The 23,054-nt window shown below is 41.6% G+C and overlaps 1 protein-coding gene across 1 annotated transcript; it reads right to left on the reverse strand.

Moving 5' to 3' along the window:
• Window positions 1-755: 755 nt before the first annotated feature.
• Window positions 756-6,102, reverse strand: LOC147136079 (G protein-coupled receptor 183). Its single transcript, XM_086051870.1, has 3 exons — window positions 5,687-6,102; window positions 3,826-4,331; window positions 756-1,117 (listed from the first exon to the last, which is right to left on the reverse strand). The coding sequence occupies exons 1-3, from the start codon at window positions 6,006-6,008 to the stop codon at window positions 950-952; spliced, it is 996 nt and encodes a 331-aa protein (XP_085907996.1). The 5' UTR covers window positions 6,009-6,102; the 3' UTR covers window positions 756-949.
• Window positions 6,103-23,054: the final 16,952 nt, after the last annotated feature.

The raw sequence follows: 23,054 nt of genomic DNA on the forward strand, positions 1-23,054 counted from the left end.
AGTCCCGGGACCAGCCAAACTATGAACAAAAGTGCAACTTATTGCCTGAAAAACACGGTAAATGTTTCATTTAATTTAAAAACTGAAATATAATCTGTTTTGGGTTGCTGTATTTTTAAATCCAACTCTATAGGAGCCAGTAACTCACCTGTCATGAACTTTATCACATCACTGATGGCAACATAAAATATGAAATCTGATTGGACATAAAAAAAAAAAAGAACTACACCACAAATGACTGGAAGCTGTGCAGTCAAGACACATGCAAGGAAATCAAAACAAAAGACTGTTGGAAATAAACTATTACTGTTTCTTATGAGTTGTTAGTGTAGGTCCATGCTTGATTGTGTTTGGGCCAGCAGAGACACCTTGAAGGCTCTGCCTGTATGTCACTGCAATTTAGTGTAATTTGATCTACTGTATTTGTGTACTGTCAGTGTGTTGATATACTAATGCTATGTGACTGTGATACCCAAAATGTGTAGGTCGCTAAGACGTACACCTTCACATTTAAGTTCTAATTGAAATTTGTGGACTCAATGTTGCACTCAAACAGACAAACTGTTAGATTTCTGCCAACATGAATGCACACGCACACACGCCTGTGCATAAGGGTGTACAGGAACAGTGCATGAGGAAGTGGCATTGGCATTCACCACAAAGCCTACCACGTTCACAGAAATTCCTGTTACTGAGAAGTGTTTCTAGTGTTTTGCCCTTGTGATGGAGCGAAAACAGCTAAGGAGGGTGACAGATGCTGTTGAATTGCATTTAATTACGTCAATTTTGTCATGAATGCAATAAAAACCTTTTTAACCAGACAGTTCTGTAACCTATAGATAACAAAGAAGGCACTAAAATGATTAGTTAGTCAAATAGGGTGCACTAAAACTATAGTATGAAATGAAATGCCTTTTGTTTGTTTGCTGGATTATGCTGTATTGATTTCTCAGCTGTTGCTGCTGCTGTTCTCAGCTGTCTTGGATGAGCTGGCGTTGGAGGAAGTGCACAGGCGCTCCTTAAACAGGCTCAACATTTGCTTCTTGTATGTCTTAATGGCAAAGAAGTAGATAACCGGGTCCAAGCAGCAGTTGAAATTCATGAGCGAGACGGTAATCTGTAACAAAATGGTCAATATTATAATACATCAGATTGCATGCATAACAAAGGCTCTATACTTTGATTTATTCAACATTCTCATATATAGTGATCCCCTGCCTATTTTCAATTCAACATTCATAAACTTACCCATGTTTTTTTTAACCTAACCTCAGCTAAAAAACACCTACCGGTATTTGTGCCTATCAGCATATTTTCTGATATTTTTGTAAAGCCCTACAATGCCACAAAATGTGCTACTTAATAGCAAAGCAGTAATTTGTATTTTTACGGGTTGCTAACTGGACATATATGTAAGATGAGTTTGAAGTAATATCAAAGTGTTTTGGGATTGTAGTTTAGGTAAAAAGGTTATACACTACAATATGCAATTATAAACATTTGGGGGATTTCACAACTACTTCCAAAAACTATTTTGAGTGGCACGTAATAAGAAGTTTCATTGATCAACCAGTCGTTTCAAGCATTTGTGACAGAGTGGAAGTATCTTAATTCCCTCAATGAGGCACAAGTGGTTCGGAAAATAGATGGATGGTTGGACTTCTTTATACAGCAAAAGAGTTGACAGGATCAACAGTGCCTCTTCTGGTTGAAATCAAAGTCAAAGTTCATGCTATTTTGCCCCATTTGATTCAAGGTAATAATAATAATAATAGTAATACATTTTATTTCAATGAGCCTTTCTATCACTCAAGGTCCCCGTACAAACATGAATTCATAAACCAAAACAAAGAAAACAGGAAAAGACTAAAGAGAGCTTTTAAAATAAATTGAAGTAGATTGAAATTACATTAAGGGGTGAGAGTTATAATGAATAGCCTTGTTTAAAGGGGGAAGGCAACCCAAACATATTTTTCTCAAGAATATGTTCTCTGCAGGCCCACTAGTTGAAACAAGGCAATATGATTAATATGAAAAATGAGTTAAGCAGCAAAAACCACCCGTTTTTAGCCATCTCAGCGGGCGGCCATTTTGTCACTTCTGTCGACTGAAAATGACATCACACAGGGTCAGGGGGCGGCCATTTTGTCACTTCTGTCAACTAAAAATGTCTGTGATGTCATTTTCAGACGACAGAAGTGACAAAATGGCCGTCCCCAGAGATGGATAAAAATGAGTGGATTTTGTTGCTCACATTCCACAAACACAATATTAATCAGAATCCTGTTTTTCGACTAGTGGGCCTGCATAGAACATATTCTGAAAAAAATATGTTTGGGTTGACTTCCACTTTAAAGGGATGTGCTTTAAGTTCGGACTTGACATCAGACAATGAGGCAATGTTTCTGAGGTGGGGTGGGAGAGCATTCCAGAGGCGAGGAGCAGATCGGCTGAACGCTCTGCTCCCTGTTGTGGTTAGACGAGCAGATGGGACAGACAAGTGTAATGATGAGGAGGATCTGAGAGTGCGGGAAGGACAGGGAAGATGGAGGAGGTTAGACAGATATGGGGGGGAGAGTTTGTGGATGGCCTTGAAAGCCAACCACTAGAACTTTGAAGTGGATACGAGATTGTATGGGTAGCCAGTGAAGCTGCTGGAGAACAGGAGTGATGTGGTGCAGAGAGGGGGTTCTATAGTGATGATGCGGGCAGCTGAATTCTGGAGCAGTTGTAATTTATGGAGGGCTTTATGGGGGAGGCCAAAGAGAAGGGAGTTACAATAGGCAAGACGGGAAGTGACGAGGATGTTGACCAGGATGTCAGCAGAATGAGGGGTGGAGACGATTAATGTTGCGTAAGTGGAAAGTCGATCACATAAACTTGCAACATTGGTGATCTTTTTGTCTGCCAATTTCAGATTTTTTGTTTTGTTTGCTTTGTCATGAGTACAGCAGTAGGATATAACAGCAAGCATCATATCGTGCAATTTCTTTACTACAAAAGCTCATTTGCAGGACATCGACATCCATGACTAATAACCTGTGCACATGGCAGGGCGCAGGTTAATGTGCCCCACGAATTCTGCTGAGCAACAAGAGTGATGTGAGTAGGAACATGATCTGAGCATATATCTGCTGATCAAATCTTAGAACAGTTATGATGTTTTATATTTTTTCTTACTGTATTGTTTCTAATACTCGCCTACACTGATATAAATTCGATGACATCGCGATCCGACAGGTACCACCTTAAACATGATCATATGCGTTGACTTTTTGTTGTCTGTGTGGTGAAATTAATTGCTTTTTAGATGACAAATTGGCAAGTAAAAGAAACAGCAACATTGCTTTGTAGACTAGCAAAGTAGTAGTAGTTTACATCAGATACTGTGGCCATGCTATATTGCAGATTTTACTACTACTTTTTTTAACAGTATACAAGTCTATCGCAGAAATTCTCGCTGGATCACGGAGGTCATCATTTTCTATGAGTTTTTAAAGCTTTTTGCATTCATGTGAATATTCAAAACATAAATATTGATTAAAATACAATTTTTAAAAAGTCAATAAGTAAATAAAATAATGAACGTTTAGGAAGTTGCATACTTTCAAATCTCTTTTTGACTCTGATTGGCGGTTCTCATAACAGCCAGCAGCATCATCAAAACTATACGAAAAAACAGGGTTTCCCTTTATCATGGACTCTAACTATAGAGGGTGGTTCATGAATGTACCCTCCAAGTTAAATGGAGGTTCAGTGAATATTGAAAAAAAAAGTCTACTGAATATGATTATAAAGAAGATGGTCGATCAAGTGATGTCCTACCTGGGAGGACACCTTGAAGCCCCTCAGCTCCTCACACGAGACCCCATGATGTATCCTTCGGCACATGAACTGCATCACATTGACGTGGTACGGGCAGAAGCACACGACGAAGGTGAGGAGGATGAGGAGGATGATGCCATTGGCTCGTCGGTTCCTTCTTGACGCTGAGTTCCGCTCGGCCGCCGCCCGAAGCTTCATGTGGACACCCGCGTAGGAGGCCAGGATGGCGGCGAGCGGGCAGCAGAAGGAGACAGCGCAGGCCAGAAGCAGCAAATGAGGCATCAACTGGGAGCTATCGAGGTTGAAGTACTCCATGCAGGTCCGTCTGCCCTCGTGATGCTGCAGCATTCTGCGGAACAGCAGAGGAGCCACTTGAGCCAACACCAGAGCCCAAACCAAGCAGCTGACCCAGCGGACTGTCTTGATCTGCCGCAGACCGCGCAGCCGCTGAGGGTGCACAACGGCTAGATAGCGATCCAGACTGATGCAGGTCATGAAGCCAATACCTGGGGGGAAGTAATACTGTCTTGTCAACTTTAGAAATAAATTACAAAGTTAATGGTTGAGAAAATGATTGAAGGAGGATGTTGCAGACACTGGAAATTCCAATTTTATGAAGAAATAACTGAACTATTAAATGTTGACTGTCCCCATTCCAAAGTTATGCATGGTGTTAGAATCATTATTTTGGAAAAAATAAAATAGCATGAGAGTAATGTAACTAGTATAAACTTAAAAATAATCGGTTAAATTTCAAATGATGACTGCTCCAAATCAGGGGTTTTGTGCAATGTTAGGGGCAGAGTTTTCCTAAACTTTTCAGTTCAATTTCATAAAGTATGTCTTAAAGCGGAAGTCAACCCAAACATATTTTTTTCAAGAATATTTTCCCAGCAGGCCCACTAGTTGAAAGAGGGCGTTCTGATAAATATTGCGTTTGTGGAATAAGTGTTAATCCACTCGTTTTTCGCCATCTCTGGGGGCGGCCATTTTATCTTCTGTTGACTGAAAATGACATCACAACTGCTCACAACGACGAATCACGGCTCAGATTCAGACAACAGATCATCCGTGATTGGTTGTTGTGAGCATTTGTGATGTCATTTTCAGTCGACAGAAGACCAAATGGCCGCCTTCAGAGATGGCTAAAAACGAGTGCATTTTGCTGCTTAATTTATATTCCACAAATGCAAAATTAATCCGACTGCCATGTTTCAACTAGTGGGCCTGCTGGGAACATATTCTTCAAAAAAATATGTTTGGGTTGACTTCCGCTTTAAGTGCTTTTGACTTTACTGGGACACATTTTGTGTGACATTAAAGGAATATTTTTTGCAAACATTGTGGATGAATTCAAAATTATACAATTGGGGCATCAGACTTTCCTCTGCATAAGGTTAAATGGAGCATCACACCTATTCCTTACATTTCAAATTGGCCCTGGTTCTAATTATGAAGTTTTGTGGCAGAGCTGCAATTTTCACCCAAAAATTGTGCATGATATCAAAATTTCACAACTTCAGAAGGATTTCACTTAAGAAAGCCCACGGTATATGATTATAATTAATAGGGCGTGCCTTCAAATACGCAAGCATAGCTTGCTACAAACATTGATGGAAGGCAATGGAAGGGATGGAATTTAGTTTCTAGAAGTTTGCTCATAGAAAACTGACATCCATTGTGGCTTGTGTTCTTGAGCTTAACTTAAAAGTGTGTGAGACCAAATTGGGCAGAATATGTCATTGCTTCTCTCACTAACCTTTTACTTGCTTGCCTTCCTCAAACTCTTGCCGCCACATTGGCAGCACAATCGATTAGGATGTATGTATAAATAATCAATAGCCTTGTCCGCATTGCTTACCTGCGTAGGTGTTGGCGAAGAACAGGAGTGTGCTCATCCTGCAGAGAAGGTCACCAAAGGGCCAGTCGAAGCGTAGGATGTAGTAAACGATCCTGCCCGGCAGTGTCAGCGTAAATAGGCCATCCGACAAAGCCAGGTTGAGCAGGTACACAGCGGTGGAGTTAAACTTCTGCCGTCTCTGGCAGATCACCAGCAAGACCAAAGCGTTGCCGCAGACGCTGAAGATGAAGACCAGAGAGTAGAAGACAGGGAAGAGGACCACGGCGGCTTGCTGGTAGACAAGCACGTCACAACTGCTCTGGTTGGTGTTGTTAATAGCCATGGAGCTATAGAGTATCACGGTTAGTAGGAAAAAAGTTAACAATGCATTAAGCACTACTCTTAGTAAGGGAGGAGTGACTGCTTGTACTGCTGTGTGCTCTTCCAGACATGGCATATAGAGTTGTGATACTTGGAAATACATCTGTGGGACTTTCAGGTCCCACCTCTGCTTTTTCATACCATAAGCTCAACCAACAAGGCTTTTTGATGCACTGTGCATTGCACAAACACACTCATTCACTGCGTTACATTGCAAGGTAGTTTTGGTATGGTAGATAATTTCTATATGTGTATGTGTTTTCAACTTCAAAAAGTTTATTTTGCAATTTTAATATGTAGTTTGAGTTTGGGAATGTGTTTTTTTTGGAGTATTCTGATTTTGCGGATCACCATATTAGGCCCACTTGTCTGGTGAGGGCAATGACCACGATGTAAAGTTTAACTCGAACTAACGAACCAATTGACGAACAACACAAATTCAAAAAAATGGGCTCTCTAACAAACTCATGTAACTAATTGAAATAAGGCTAACACACAATCCATTAGTCCATCCATTCATTTACTTTCGCTTATCGGGGATTGGGTCACAGGGGCTGCAGCTTTAGCAGAGAAGCCCTTCCCCGGCTACTTCATCCTGCACTTCCATTCTTCTCTCACTCGTAAACAAGACCCCAAGATACTTGAACTCATCCACTTGGGGCAGGATCTCATCCCCGACATGGAGAGGGCATTCCAGTATTTTCCGCCTGAGGAGCATGGTCTCAGATTCAGAGTTGCTGATTTTCATTCCAGCTGCTTCACACTGCGAACCGCTCCAGTTAGAATTGGAGATTGCGGCTTGATGAAACCAACAGTATCCCATAATCTGCAAAAAGCAGTGATAAAGTACTGAGGCCTAGCCACCGGACCCCCTTAACTCCTTGGCTGTGCTTAGAAATTCTGTCCATTAAGATTATGATAAGAATTGGTGACAAAGTGCAGCCTCCAACTCTCACCGGAAACAAATCCAATTTGCGGTCAAGAATGCAGTCTCAACTCTGTTACCGGTCTTATAGGAATCGAGCAGCCCCTATCAAGGAGTTCAGTACATAACTCCATACACCCGATGCACCACCTACAGAACTCCCCAGCTCATAAGTTTGGGTCAAAAATGGACGGAACCGGTCAATTTGACCCAACTTTCTGGGTTGTTTTTGCAGAAACCAACCAAAACAATTGTTAGTTTTGTCCAAAACAACCCCAAAAAATTGGACTGTTTTGTACAAAACAATACAAGAAATTGACCCAATTAGTGAATCAGTCCATTTTTTACCCCAAATTTTGTTAAACCCAACTGTTTTTAGAGTGCTGCACCCCTGAATAGACCTTACGAGGGAGACTGAGGAATGTGATCTCCCTGTAGCTGGAACACACCCTCCAGTCGCCCCTCTTAAAAAGCCGAACCACCACCTCAGTTTGCCAATCCAGAGGTACTGTTCACGATGTCTGCGATGTTACAGAGGCGTGTCGACCTCGACAGCCCCACAACATCCAGAGCCTTCAGGAACTCCGGGTGGATGTCACCCACCCCCGGGGCCCTGCCACTGAGGAGCCATTTAACCACCTTGGTGACCAAAGCCGCAGAGATAGGAGAGCCCACCATGCAAGGAGATCTCAGACTCTGCTTCCTCATGGGAAGGCGCATCGGTGGAATTGAGATCTTGGAAGTATTCTCTCCACCGACTCCTGTGTCCACCAATGGGTTCGAGGTCTGCCGCCACAAACAACTTGGCTCCATTTGGACACACAAACCTCTGCACCACAGTGAGGTGACGGCTCATGGAATGGCTAACAAATGAAAGAAATTAAAACTAACCATAACATCTAAAAGGTCCAACAAATTAACTAATCAACTAACTCAAACTAATAATTAATTCAACCAAAGATAACTAATTAACTTACAAACTAGAGAGATAAATCAAATAAACTCTCCACAATCGAACTAATTGGAAGCAAGCTATTCAGCTGTCTAACCACTTTCAATAACAAATGAACACAAACTTCAACAAATGAGCCTACCAACAAACTAATAGTAACTGTGTTAAATGAACCAAAAATAATTGAAACATACTCAAGAACAAATTTGAACATTTTCAGAGGTAACTCAAAACCAACAAACTAATGCCTGGTTCAAACAAAAAAGAGAACCAACTAAGTTGAACAACTAAACTAGAAAAACATTTAAAACTAATCACCGAAATCCTCAAATGAGCTAACTAGACAAACCATGTCAAACAAACCCCAAAAATAAATAACTTTAAGAATCAGAGTCGCCATCCAACCCTTAAGTTACAAAACCAAACAAGCCAGTGTGGCAATGACGACCGCAGCATTAATGCTATGTAGTACTCGTAGGTGTAGTAGCTGAAACTGTGCCAGTGCATGCACATAGTGTGGAACATGTGCTTGTGAGAGGTTAACTTGAGGTTTTACACTTACTCAGAGGTGGTGGATTGAACATAAAGGTTTTTTTAAGAGATTCCATCTAGAGCCGCCATCCTGTGGTGTGCCATAATTTACTAGCGGCACATGTACATAGAGCTCAGCCCCAGACTTCGGAGAAAGATTGAAAAGATGCAGATGTATGTTGTGATAACTCTGTGATAGTCTGGTACAGCTAACCGAGCTGCATTTCAGCAACATTTAAATTAGCAGTTGTGGTTTCGAAAGGAGCCATTTCACTGCCTGAATGCTGTCAAGGTGCCCTTGAGCAAAGAAGTGAATACCGTCCGTTCAGTGCACTATTTTCTTCCTTAGATCCTATTTGTGGCAGAATGAAAGAAGAATTACTTTTTTGTTTAATGTCCCTCTGCTTTTTAGCCAAGTGTCTGCAACCGGCGGCTCGACACTGCATGTGGCTCTTTCATCCATCTTCTGTGGCTCTCTATTATGACTTTGGAAGAAAAATACATAAACATGTATTTCATTTTAAATTACTTTCATCCATCTGCTGTGGCTCTCTATTATGACTGGGAAAAAAAAAAAAAAAAAAAAAAAAAGAATTAAACAAATGTTTCATTTTAATTTACTTTGCTTGTTTTTACATGGGGCGGCACGGTGGTCGACTGGTTAGCGCGTCCGCCTCACAGTTCGGAGGTTGTGGGTTCGATCCTGGCTCCGGCCTCCCTGTGTGGAGCTTGCATGTTCTCCCCGTGCCCGCGTGGGTTTTCTCCGGGTACTCCGGTTTCCTCCCACATTCCATACACATGCATGGTAAGTTGATTGGACACTCTAAATTGCCCCTAGGTGTGATTGTGAGTGCGGATGTTTTTCTCTGTGTGCCCTGCGATTGGCTGGCAACCGATTCAGGGTGTCCCCCGCCTGCTGCCCGAAGACTGCTGGGATAGGCTCAAGCACGCCCGCGACCCTTGTGAGGATAAGCGGTATAGATAATGGATGGATGGATGGATGTTTTTACATGTAATTCTATAGTTGAAGATTATGGTGCTCTTGTAAACCTGTTTTTTTTTTTAATCGCTCAAAATATCCATCACAAGCGCAGATGTGGGACAACTTGCGTCAAGATTTAGTGAGCAATTTGACCCCCGGTAGGCAGACCATGATAGATGAAAAAGAAAGTCTCTCAAGAAAACAGCTAATGCTCCAGCTAAATGCTACGTGCTTCATGAACTATGTTAAAAACAAACAGTCAAGCCTCACAAATGACTTTCAATTGTGTGTGAAAACAAAGGTAACGTTGACAACTGGCCAAGTGACTAACTAGGACAATTAACTTACCAACTACACAAGCAAATTAATACGTAACTACTAAACAAAATGTAAATTGCTCGAACGAACAAGCTTGCCAACTACCTCAAGCAAAGGAACTAACATGAACAAACCAACTATTTTGAGCAAACTAGACAGCTAACTTGAATAAACAAACTTATAAAATAACTATAGCAACTTACTAACTCCAGCCAAATACCTAACCCAAACAAATGAATCAAACAACTTTAGTCAAACATTTGACAGACTAGCTTACAACCTTGAAAAAATAGTCAAGTAACTGATTGGAACAAATGAAATTGACAACTAACTCAACACACAAACTAAACAATGAAAAAAAAGATCTATTTAAACAACATCCTGATTTCGGACAAAGAAAACAGTCATCAGGTAAGATTTACTTCAATAAGTTTCCATAACACAACTCCTCCACCAAGGCCAGCTGAAGTCAATCCAAATTTGCCCCTCTGTTTTCTGTACTTTTTTCCGTTACCCTGCTGACAAACAAACAAACACGACCTCCCTGAGTTAGCCAATGTGATTACTGTACTACAGCTTGAATGAATAAAGAGACCATAAATAGTAGGTGTGATGTAGTATCACGTCCAGCGCTGTCGCGGCTGGTGTAATCAAAATAGATGGCCTCTGGATCGGCAAAAGGTCACACACATTGTCAGCAGTCAGGTGCGGTTATCGCCCAACTTACTAAGGTCGCAATGAGGGCATGGTGCTATGCAATAAGTTACTTGCTGCACTTTACGTATGCATTTACTTTTACACATTTTATGAACAGACTTAAACTTTCTGTAATACATTAATGCAATTCTGTAATACTAACAGTAAGTTAATACACAGAGTAATGAGGTCAGGTGTAGCATCTTGTGGCGGTGTGTGTGTGTGCGTCTGTGTGGTTGTCTTTCTATCTAGGGTGATGAGTGTGTGACGTGAAAGGTCTCAGGAAATTGAAAGTGACGACCCAGCGTGGAACTAGTATAGAAGTCACTTTTCAGAAATGTGACCTTTCTCTGTTGGCTAAGGCAGGGGTGGGCTTCCAGGGTGGGGGGTGGGGTCAAGAGGGTGATTTGAAGAGAATTATACAATAATAGTCAATGGTGGAAGTGTGGCCCCAGACAGAACACCTCCCCAGAGGGTGTATCGTTTTAAAGACACCCTCATGGTGGAGGTGGACCAGTCTGCTGTGCTGCTGACCCAAACTGGAATTGACTTGTGATGACTGCAACATGTGTGCAGATGCCAGCATGGTTCCACTAACGTTGCCTTAGCAAATTTGGGATGTTTTTTTCACTTCCAGAGAACATCGTGTGTGACGCTCCCCTCTCTGTTGCCATAAAACAATCTCACTTTGTTTTTTGGTGGGGCCAAATCCATTAAGTTTGTAAGCAACAAGGATTTTGCACAAGTTAAAGATTCCACATAACAGTGGTGATTGTAGACCTACACTTTAGGAATCTATCCTTCCATTTATTATATTTCTACAAATAGTGACTAATGCTGTAATGAATAGTGTGTCATCCAGAAGCTAGGCAAATAACTCAAAGCAATGAATTCAGTCAAATGGGCTAACCATTACTCAAAAAGACAACAAATGAGGCAATCATCTAACTTGAAATAACTCATTTGAACAAACGAGCTAACCAATTTACAAAGTTCAACAAAAAAATGGCAATTGTACTTGAATGTTGCTTACTAGTACTAATAAATTCTAACAAACCAAATAAATTGGAATGAATTAGCTGACTGAATAACTAATAATTCAGAATAACCGAATGAATAATAATCAGCTGGCCACCTTAATAACTGCAACAAACAAGCTGGAAAATGACTACTACAAATTAAATATAGCAAACTACCCAACTAATCAACTTATCTTGATCAAACAAGCTAACAACATCCGAACTCAAACAAACTTGCAAATTAGCCTATTAAAAACCATGTCCAACAAAAATAATACCTAATTTGAATATACAAGCTAACTCACTACCTCTAATTCCCCCATCACACACTCACACAAAACAAGAAAAAACAAGCGCAACCTGCTTACTGCTTACCAAACAAACTTGCAAAAAAACTAGCGCTAGTCAACTAATTCTGCCACGGTTACCAAATAAGTGTAAATCATTTGAACAAATGAGTTACCAACTTAATCTAAGTAACTGATGAATTAAAACAAACAGGAAAACAACTATTTCAAATAAATAATTCAAACAAATCAGCTACCAACTTCTTCACAAACAGGCAAACAAACAAGCTGGCATCTTCAGTCCCTCGTAGGAATATAGAGACGGACACTGTCACATTCACGCTGTCTCTAAAAATGGGACCTGAACTCACACTGTATCAAGTCAGTTGAGTGAAACACTACAACTTCATTGATTACAGACTAACCAACTTTAATTTCAACAAACAACCATCTTGACCAGACAAAGTAACGCGACTAGCGAACCACAACATATTAACTCATTTGAACAAGATTTATTTATTTTTAACTAACCACAATGAAGACTAAATTGTCCATATGCAGGAATGTAAGTGGGAATAGTCGTTTGTCTATATGTACTCTGCGGTTGGTTGCCGACTTGTTCACAATGTACCGGTGTATGTGTACCCCACTTCTTTCCCAAGTCAGCTGTGATAGTTTCCAGCTCATTCACACAAGAGACAATGGTTGAATGGATGGCTTGTAATCCACTAAATGTACACGAAGTAATTTATTAACTGAAAATTGTTTGTGATAATTCAAGAATGCAATCTTATGTTTAATATAAATATTTGTATGGTACCTATATGATGGGACCAGAAAAGTGCAATTAAATATACTACCACTAGAGGGTAGGCAAGTCCAAGGAATTGCACATTAGTAGATAGACTGATAGATAGATAGATAGATAGATAGATAGATAGATAGATAGATAGATAGATAGATAGATAGATAGATAGATAGATGGATAGATACCTTATTCTTCCATACGAAAAATTCACTTACAATGACGGTAAGATAGAAGAAAAGTGTAAAGATGTTTGTTTTTTAGGATATATTGCTACATTCAAATTTAGAATATCACTATTCATTTTTTTTTAGTAATTCACACTATAAGCTATTTTTAAAAGCATGTAATAATGTGCTTGTGTCTTTGCATAAGTATGGGTGTGTGTGCTGTGTGCACACGCGCGAAAGCAGACTGCTGGACATACTGCAGGCCACATTGTCAGGGGGGCCTCATGTGGCTCGTGTCTGGTCTCATCATCACCACACCAGCACCCCCTCTCTCCTATACCCAAGATTCTCCACACCCCCACTTGGACATCTGTACCAGCACTGCCACACTCCCATGTAGACACTCTGTTCACACTTTGCTTGTCAGCTTCATTGTTAAGCAGCTTTGTCTTATTTTGTCAAGAGACTTTTCCATTCATAGGGCGTTGTGTCACAGTTTTGGATATACAGTGCAGGGTTTTAACTGTGCAGGCGCACCTAATGAAGTTTTCGCTGAGTATCTGTTTTTTGCCCTCCAATTTTTGGGTTGGAACCCTTGTTGTCAGCTTTGTACCGCCTATTAAGACCATTTGATATAGGGTGATTGCACGTGCCTCGTTCCTTCTCCTGCCAGTTCACGGGTCAGCTACGGCGCAGCACCTATCAGGCTTGAGGAAATTAAGCCAAGGTCTTTTCAGCAACAACATATTGAAACAGGAAGGAATTTTTGGATGTAACCTTGATTTTGGGACTATAAAAATAATTCTGTTGATTTTGCTGGTGTAAAAAAAATCTGGTGATTTTCTGCCATCTATTGTCACTTTAACACAGTGATACTGCAAAATTGTTGCCATAACAAAAGAGTGTCTTTTACACAGAACCCAGTGCAGGTGGGATATTGTCGCAACTGTGTGTACATTCACACAGCAACTTGGCTTCCTGGAGTAATTCGATGACATTTGCGGCAAATTTGGTAGGATGTCCAAAATACCTGTCGGACAGCGACGACTGCTTTCAACTTTAACATAGTGAGAAAAGTGAGTCTCAGGTGTTAAACAATATGTCCCGTGTCCAGGCATTGCGGAACCGACTTACACAGGCGTCATCCCACCTCTGTTACGGCTCTGAAGGTGGACGGTTTGCCATTATTCTGTGTCAGTGCAGAACAGTGAAATGGAAAAAAAAAAGACTTCTATAGGCAGTGTAAAGGGGCTTTGAATTCAGTTCGGGTTCACAAAAACAAAAACATGCTCACCTTTACAACTTTTATACGTATTTTCGTTTCTAACAGTTTTCTGTCCTGAGGTCTAGTGGGCATACTGGCGTGGTGGTTCTGATCACTGGCAGACATTTTCAGACCCTCCTTTTCCCTAACGTCTGAAAAAAATGGAAAAAATATAAATAAGTTCCTTTGCCCTGCGACTGGCTGGCGACCAGTTCAGGGTGTAGTCTGCCTTTCGCCCATAGTCAGCTGGGATAGGCTCCAGCACCTTCCCGTGACCCTGTACAGGATAAGCAGTGTGGAAGATAACACACATGAAGATAAATAAATTCCTGGGATTGAATGTCTGGAATCTGAAAAGACAGATCAATATGTCCTCGCCAGTGAATGAGTTAAGCTCTCTGAATTCTGCTTCCAAACAAGTTGCAAAACAGGTGTGAGCAGGAAAATGAATCACAGTGATTGTGTTCATCTGCTGTTCCACCTATTAAACTGTGTTTTTTTTGTTTGTTTGTGTTTTTTAATACTGAAATTGGCTGGTGACTATTACAGAGTGTACCTGCTGTTCGCCCATAGTCAGCTGGGACAGGTATTATGGAGGTGCGTAATAATCACTTGCTTAATTGATTGTTAAGAATTTTGTTGACTGTGTCCATTTGAAAGTTGATCATTTGCGTCTTGAAGTAATAGGAGACTGCTTCGCCAACCAGCAAAGGCACTCTGCGATACCATTCAAACTATCTGGTAGTACAGTAATACTTTGTCTGCGCAATAGACATTAACCACAATGTAATGAGTAGTGTTTGTTTCATTATTTATATATTTTTTAAAAAATGTGATGTATATTATACCTAAATAGCTGTACGTACATGCAAGGTGCAGGATTTTTTTTTTTTTTTTGTCCACTCGAGCTCGCTATCCTCATGTTACACATTGTCGTATCTGTTAAGTAGAATGTGTTTGTGTCTTTAAAATGCAGGCCTCTGATTACTGTTGAGTGACAACGTCAGTTGAGGCCATTTACAGGTTGTCTACAATAATGGGTTTGTGTTTAGTGTATTTTATTACCGTTTGTTCAATGCAGCGATTGAAGGTGCACCAGCAGCTGTCTATATCCTCCGTCTCGCCTTGACCACCTGTGTGTTATATTAGGCCTCTTCAGCACATATAATTAGTTAAGTGACTTGAGCTTGGATGTTATATTGCTGTGACCTTTCTCTTGCTTTTACTTGGCATTCTTTATCTATAGGCACTCTTGGCACATGTACCAGTTGAATACAGTTAAGACCGTGGAGTCACACGTCACATGGTCTAGGCCAGTGGCTCCCAAAGTTTTTTTTTGCAGCGCACCCCTTTTAGAGATGAAATTATTCCTCCCTTGCACACACAAACACAGTTTTTAAATAAACATGCATATCGGCGCTGTCCTGTGAGAAACACTTATGTCCACTTTTGGAAACATTTTTAATTTTCACGTTAATGCGATGTCTGTAACGCGGAGACACCATGCATGTAAAAATAAGAAAATTGTAAAAATATACATAAGTGTTTTTCACATGACGTTGACGATATGCTTAGTTTGCAACAAGTAAACCTTACTTGTAGATTTGTAATCTGCTTTGCGTTTCATGGGTAGTCCTCTCACAAACTTGTCCAAGCTAGCGGTGAAAATTTGTTCCTGTGTTGTTTCATCAACGGGGGGTAGGGTTATTGGTGAGTGAAAGGGAGGAAGAAAGATTTAGCCACTCGCTGGCGATATACATATGATGGCCTTTATGCATTTCTGCCAGAGACAGGTGCCATTTAATTCCTCTATTTTGATGCCTCTTCCTAAACGATCATCAACAGTGGTGTTGGGACATTTTGCTGGCGTCAGGTGGATTCCCAGGGTCAACGCTCTGTCAGCTTTACCCTTTGCATGTCACTGCAGTGGGCACATGGTACTTTAGCATCTTTTATTTTGTATGAGACCATCCCAAACTTGGCACATTCTCTGTCTTTTACGTACTCCTTCCTACTGGCTTGCGCTTATTGCTACATGACAGTATAGTAGCAGTCATGTGGAAAAATAATCACAAACTTTTCTCCATAAGGTGAATAATTTACAATATAGGTACAAAAGAAAAAGCCATAATGCTTGAAGCCACAAAAAACGACCTGCAATATAGTGTGGGACCACTGTGCAACCGGTTTTCAAGGAATACATCCATTATCCATTATCTATACCGCTTATCCTCACAAGGGTTACGAGCGTGCTGGAGCCCATCCCAGCTGTCTATGGGCAGTAGGCAGGGGACACCCCGAATTGGTTGCCAGCCAATCGCAGGGCACACAGAGACAAACAAACATCCGCACTCACAATCACACCTAGGGGCAATTTAGAGTGTCCAATTAACCTACCAAGCATGTTTTTGGAATGTGGGAGGAAATCGGAGTGCCCGGAGAAAACCCACGCACTCACGGGGAGAACATGCAAACTCCACACAGGGAGGCCGGGGCCGGGATCGAACCCATGACCTCTGAACGTGCTAACCAGTTGACCACCGTGCCACTTCAAGGAATACAATAAAGGGGAAATAATTAAAAATATATACAATAACAACGTGCATCATCCATCCATTATCGATACCGCTTATCCTCACAAGGGTCGCGGGGCGTGCTGGAGCCTATCCCAGCTGTCTTCGGGCAGTAGGCGGGGGACACCCTGAATCGGTTGCCAGCCATTCGCAGGGCACACAGAGACAAACATCCGCACTCACAATCACACCTAGGGGAGAGTCCAGTTAACTTACCATGCACGTTTTTGGAACGTGGGAGGAAACCGGAGTACCCGGAGAAAACCCAAGCAGGCACGGGGAGAACATGCAAACTCCACACAGGGAGGCCGGGGCCGGGATCGAACCCACGACCTCTGAACTGTGACGCGGACGTGCTAACCAGTCGCCCACCGTGCCGCCCCAACGTGCATCATGTAACATTTAATTTTGCCTACCATTTAACCAGTAAAAGTGCTGGAGCAGTTTCAGAAATCGAGTTTTATAGGAAGTTACACGAGTTTACCAGCTTGTCCTGAAGACTCTGGTTTACCTGACTGCAGTGTCCAAGTCTGAAGGCACCGTGGAAAAGCAGAACATAGATTTGAGATGTAAATAAAAGACAAAGAAGAAAATAGACTCATGTGGATATACAAGTAGATATATTGGACATCATATTGGCTTTGTGTGCTGAGATGTACAACCTCACAGATAGCCCGAAGGCTGGCCCGCGCTCGTCTCGAGCATCAATGAAGAACGTAGTAACTTGCGGGTACTAATGTGAATTGCAGACACATTGACCATCGGCATTTCAAAAGCACCTTGCAGGCCTGGCTGTACTGTCTGGGGCGGGGACAGCCCATCTCTTCGTGGTGCTCAGTGATCTAACGCAGTTGTAATAGCATGTCTCTACACAGTCTGCGGTGGTTGGGCGGCGTAGGACCTTCCCCACTCGGCATAAGCATATGTGAAACTACAGGATTCCCTCAATAGTGGCGAAGTAAATCCCAAATAATGATGTAAACATAAGTGAATCATCTCCTCTGGTATATGTTTTCTTAACTTACTACGATATATATCTCAATATGCTCCTGCCATGGAAATCAATCCATCTTCAGAGATCCTTCTATTCGGATAACATATTTTAAAAAGTTCCCCCATGATAGATTACTGTAATTTGGCCAAAGGTCCATCCCTAGTACATAGCCAACATCATTTCTTGTATATTATTATTAGATCATAATTTGAGAATACTATAAAGCCAACCAAATTTGCTTGTTTGACTCGTTTAATACCTGAGTTTGATCAAAGCCAACATTGATTTGGGACTCTCAAATTTTCCGCTCGTTCCGCAGGCCTGATTGTAGCAACTTTTCAGGTCATCTAAAGGTGATGTGCATATTTTGGATGTCATCAGGGCTGTTGTATTAATGTTATATTAACAGGGCATGGACTAATTATTCCAACAGCTTCTTCTCTTTGGTGGGAGGCAGACTGACAGTTGCTGTCATTGGAGTGATCAGCGTGTTTCTAGGACTGGGCTGAGGCCGTTTGATTTGATTAAGAATAATTGGTGCCACCGCCACAATGATGTTTGGTAAACCTTTGTGCTATTTTCCACGAGGATGCCCACAAGGAATTTTTCGACTCCGTCTAAAACAGATGGGTGGACCCGCCGCCGTCGCCATGCCGCTCACGTCACATCTCAGACACGACGAGTGGATCTCACGTTATACGACGTACAGTCTCGCTCATTTTCTTGATGTCACCGCTCATCAGTACGAGATGAGCATCGCAATGGTAACCTTTCAGCGACTAAACCGTTGACTCCAAAAGAACCTGTCATTTGTTATCATAAGTCAATGGAGGATGGTTAATTTACCTGTCATGCATTTGAGTAAGTTGTGCTCATTAAGGCACTGCTGACAATAATTTCACCATTCAGTCACAGCTTTATAGTACCCCCTTTGGTGATAACGCTACTGTTTGTACGATTACGATTATACAGTAGTCGTTAGTTATGGTGCCCGGCTATACTTAGCCAGACTGCAAAGAAAGAAAAAACGATACGAGAAAAGCATTCCTACAATATGTCGGACGACGACTACGGTTGATGCTATGTTGTAAATCAGTTGACAACCATCAATGCATGTTGCCTATTTAATTTTTAACACGTTTAAGCAGACTTTCAACAATAAATTTATACCACAATGGATAATAATAAATGTTTCCACAAAGTTTGCAATTGTCATTAAAGCATGCATGACGTCTCCATAAAGTTGAAGCTAATTTAGCCACCCAGTTTTTGCCAGTATGCATCAGTCAGATTTATTGCCGATCATCAGCTCAAAACTTTATGTTCATTACCTGAGGTTGACGGCACTTGGTCTATTAAAAGAAGGTAACAACAAAGTAACACCCGTTTCCTGTTTAGTGTCCCTCGTCTTCCAAACAAAGTGCAGTGAGGTGCAGTCTATATAAGTTGTCCATGCAGGTGTCACAGTTGTTTCTTATGGTCAAGATGATTCTTGTTAAATAAAAATATTCATTTTGCTACAACGCTTTTAAAAAGTAAGATAAAACAGAGAAATATACTAAATGACGTGGACGTACTAGGTTTTCATAGGACAATGACAAAATGTTTAGTACAGTGGCTTGAAAGTCAATTGCACCACTTTTCTCATTGACACACCAGTATTCTAGATTCATGATCGTAACATAACCGCATATTTCAGAATTTGCGGACATAATGTTTGATGATCATATAAGTTGTGTTATAAACCACTTGTTTATACTGAGGTGTCAAAAATTCCCAAACTAGACAAAAAGGCTATTTCAAAGGCAAAAGAAACAATATTGCATGTCTTGATGCAAGTAAAGTTGGGAAAATGCCACTGATCAACTGTGGGAAACTGGTCATTTCTTGTCACTCTGGATAAATGCTGAGCCATGACCAAAGCTTGTTTGTGTGTGTGTCTTCTTTTGAATTTGTAGTTTGAGTTGGCCTGTCGGACATTTTCTGGCAAACTGTGCCAGGCTCAGCGAGGTGTTGGCCGTCTGGAGTTCCAGCATCTAGCAGCAGGTTTTTTTCGGACTCTGCCAGATTCTACAAGTGAGTGCGAGGCAGATGTGCGGTGACAGCTCAACGCTCATTAGGCTGAATCAGTGTCACACTGTGACAAGCAGCCAACTTGAGGCTTCTCCTGTCACTCGCGGTGCTTATCCATCCAGCCGAGACCAACTTGGACTCTGCTGGACCCAATTTGACACCTTTGGGTTCTCTCTTTTTTTTTTTCTTTAATGACTTGAACAGGGCACTTGGGATTAAATGTTGCTAAACTCATTCCCTGAAGTGTTTAGTGTTATGCCACTCTAGAAACAAACATTGTCAATTCTGGTCTTCCTTTGATCCCCCAACCACTGCCTCACAATCCCAGCTGTGGGGTCAGCACCGACCCCTCAGGACACGCCATCCTTTGGGCTGAAGTTGTGATATCTATTTCAGTCCGCTGGAGAGCAGACACCCGTCACCGTAGCTCCGGAGAATTCTCTGTCCTGCGATTACCGACGCTAACACTCCACTCATATGCTTCAGCATCACCCGTGTCCAAACCGCTCAGTGTCCGACGGCTCGCTCGGAGCCATTAAGGTCCAGTTTGCAATTAGAGATGTGTGGCTGCCGGATAGCAAAACAGATGTGCTTTGATCTATTTACGGTAGGCTGGATGTTGAGGGGAGGGGGGTTTGTGGCAACAGCTTATTTCCATGCGTGGGTCAGATCACGCACCTCTGACATCGCTAGTCTTACAGTTCACTTGACATTCACTCTTGTTTTTCACTCAGCCAAATATTAAGTAATGAATTGGATTTAGGGATGGCAGCTGCTACAGTAGGATATGCACTGTATGGGTATGAATGACCAACCACATCGCCCCATCTGTTAATGTTTCAGACTTTACCAACGGGTGAAATAGTTGTTTTAACGCCTTGTCTCTGCCAAACAATCCCTGTGGCCCTTCGGCTTCAAGTGCTCTGGGTGGTGAAAAATGGAAAACAAACGTTCTGTTGACAGCTTTCTTATGCCCAGGGTGGATGACTATTAATATCGAAAAGGTGACGACATATTTAGTACTCTGAGGGGGTACAAAAGTTGTTTGTGGGGGAATTAAGCGGGAGGGGCACATCATTGTCTATAGAGTGCTACAGCCCAGGTTAAAGTATTTCTAAGATGATAATGATAAGAATTTGTTCCATTAATTGGTTTCTAAAATGATCCAAATGCATTATCTCTCACAGTTGTCATAATTATGAATGAACTAAGATGACATGCACCACACACAGACAAGCGGTGCCAAATTTGTACCTGTGCTTCAATCAAATACACCAAAATCGCATTACACCACTTTACACCATGAGCCCTGTTTTTTTCAAGTCTAAAATGTAGTCTAACTTTTCAATTTAGGATGCGTAGCGTGGTCTACCAAATTGACGAACACGCTCACCAAGACTTGGTCTGGCACGAAAATGAAGATGCGGCCATTTTACACCGAGCAGTCTACTTTGTGTCACCAAATCGTCAGGTGCGCTGGGGGCAGCAGGACCTACGTCCCAAACACAGTAACCTTAACTTAACCTTAACTTGCCCTGGCACAAAATGAAGATGCACCTGTTTTTATTCAGGTGCCTATCTAGGAAAACAGGACCATATGTGTTTGTGTCTTGTATTCCTTTTTTCTGCACTGTGGCCAACTGGTGAGCACATCTTCCTCCCAGTTCTGAAGTCATAGGTTCAAATTTGGGTTCCTCCCTTTGTAGAACCTGCTTGGGTTTTCTCTAGGTGCTACGGTTTCTTCCCATATTCCAAAAATATTCATGATAGGTTACTTGTGAAAACTCCTATTGTCCCAAGTTGTGAATGTGAGTGTGAATGCTTGTGTGTCTATATGTGGCCAGCAACTAGTTCAGGGTGTACCCAGCCTCTCATCCAAAGACAGCTGTTATAGGCTTCAGCGTGCCTGTGACCCAAATAAGGATAAGCGATACAGATAATGGATAAATGAATTTTATTGTGTTCTTTATACTTGTAAAATATCATTTTGTATTTAAAGAAACGGAGAAAAGATAAGTAAATTGAAGGACAGATACTATCTTGTACTAACATTACCAGGATCAAAAATTACCAAATTGGATGGATGTGATATTAAATTGTGTCCATATTGCATAGCTCTAGATGGATGGATCCTCACTGTCCACTGCACTATACATTCTGGGATCACGATTTATGCTTTTCCATTCACAAAAATACATCCAACAGTACCTAAAACGATGTCTAGTACTCGTAGAGGTGTCAGAAGTATTCACATTCATTACTCAAGTAGAAATATAGATATTGGGATTAAAAAAATACTTTAGAAGAAGTTAAGGTATCAAATCCATCTTTTTGCTGAAGTAAAAGTAAGTAATGGTTTTATAACTGCTTGAAGTATAAAAGTAAAAGAAATGCAAGAAGGAAAAAAATGAAGCAGAAGTCAAGTCAAACATTTCTTTTTCACTATGTTCTATGTGCCCTGATAGTCTAAACACAGTTTACTGATTAATCTCGCATTTGTGGTATAATAATCAATCAGATGAATCCACCCGACCCATACATTTTTGACTTGGCTTTTACTACAAACGCTTAGGCCGCATCATATGGCATATTGTGCACTACTCTACCATCCATCCATTATCTATACCGCCTAATCCTCACAAGTGTCGCGGGGGTGCTGGAGCCTATCCCAGCTGTCTTCGGGCAGTAGCCGGGGTACACCCTGAATTGGTTGCCAGCCAATCGCAGGGCACACAAAGACAAACAAACATACACGCTCACAATCACTCCTAGGGGCAATTTAGAGTGATCAATTAAGCTATCATGCATGATTTTGGAATGTGGGATGAAACCGGAGTACCCGGAGAAAATCCACGCAGGCACGCGGAGAAAATGCAAACTCCGCACAGGAAGGCCCGAGCAGGAATCGAACCCAGGACCTCTGAACTGTGAGGCGGACATGATTACCAGTCGACCACCTTGCCACCGTCACTACCCTACCTCGGCCCAAAAACATTTTTATAAAGGCCATAATGATCATCCATTTTCTGAACCTCCTTACAAGGGTCAGCGGTAGGCGGAAACTGGTCACCAGCCAATCACAAAACACACATAAAGGAACAACCATTCACACTCCCAGCCACACCTATGGGCAAATTACAGTGTTCAATTAACCTACCACACATGTTTTTGGAGTGTGGGAGGAAACCGGAGTACCCGGATGTGTGGCGGATGTGCTAACCAGTCAACCACTCTGTGTCTATCACGTCTATCTGTTTCAGCTGCATACCGCATATGCCCAATAAAAATGATCATATTTAGGACTACAAGGCAAATACATTAAAGTGCCATTTGTACTACGTGCGTTTCATAGAACGGAAGACCTGATGACCACCTGTTGAAATGGTGCAAAAAGTCGAACTTCAATGGCTAACCTTTAT

Source organism: Filicampus tigris, chromosome 14 (genome assembly GCF_054856515.1).
Source record: "Filicampus tigris isolate MCC_2025a chromosome 14, RoL_Ftig_1.0, whole genome shotgun sequence".
Lineage (NCBI taxonomy): Eukaryota > Metazoa > Chordata > Actinopteri > Syngnathiformes > Syngnathidae > Filicampus > Filicampus tigris.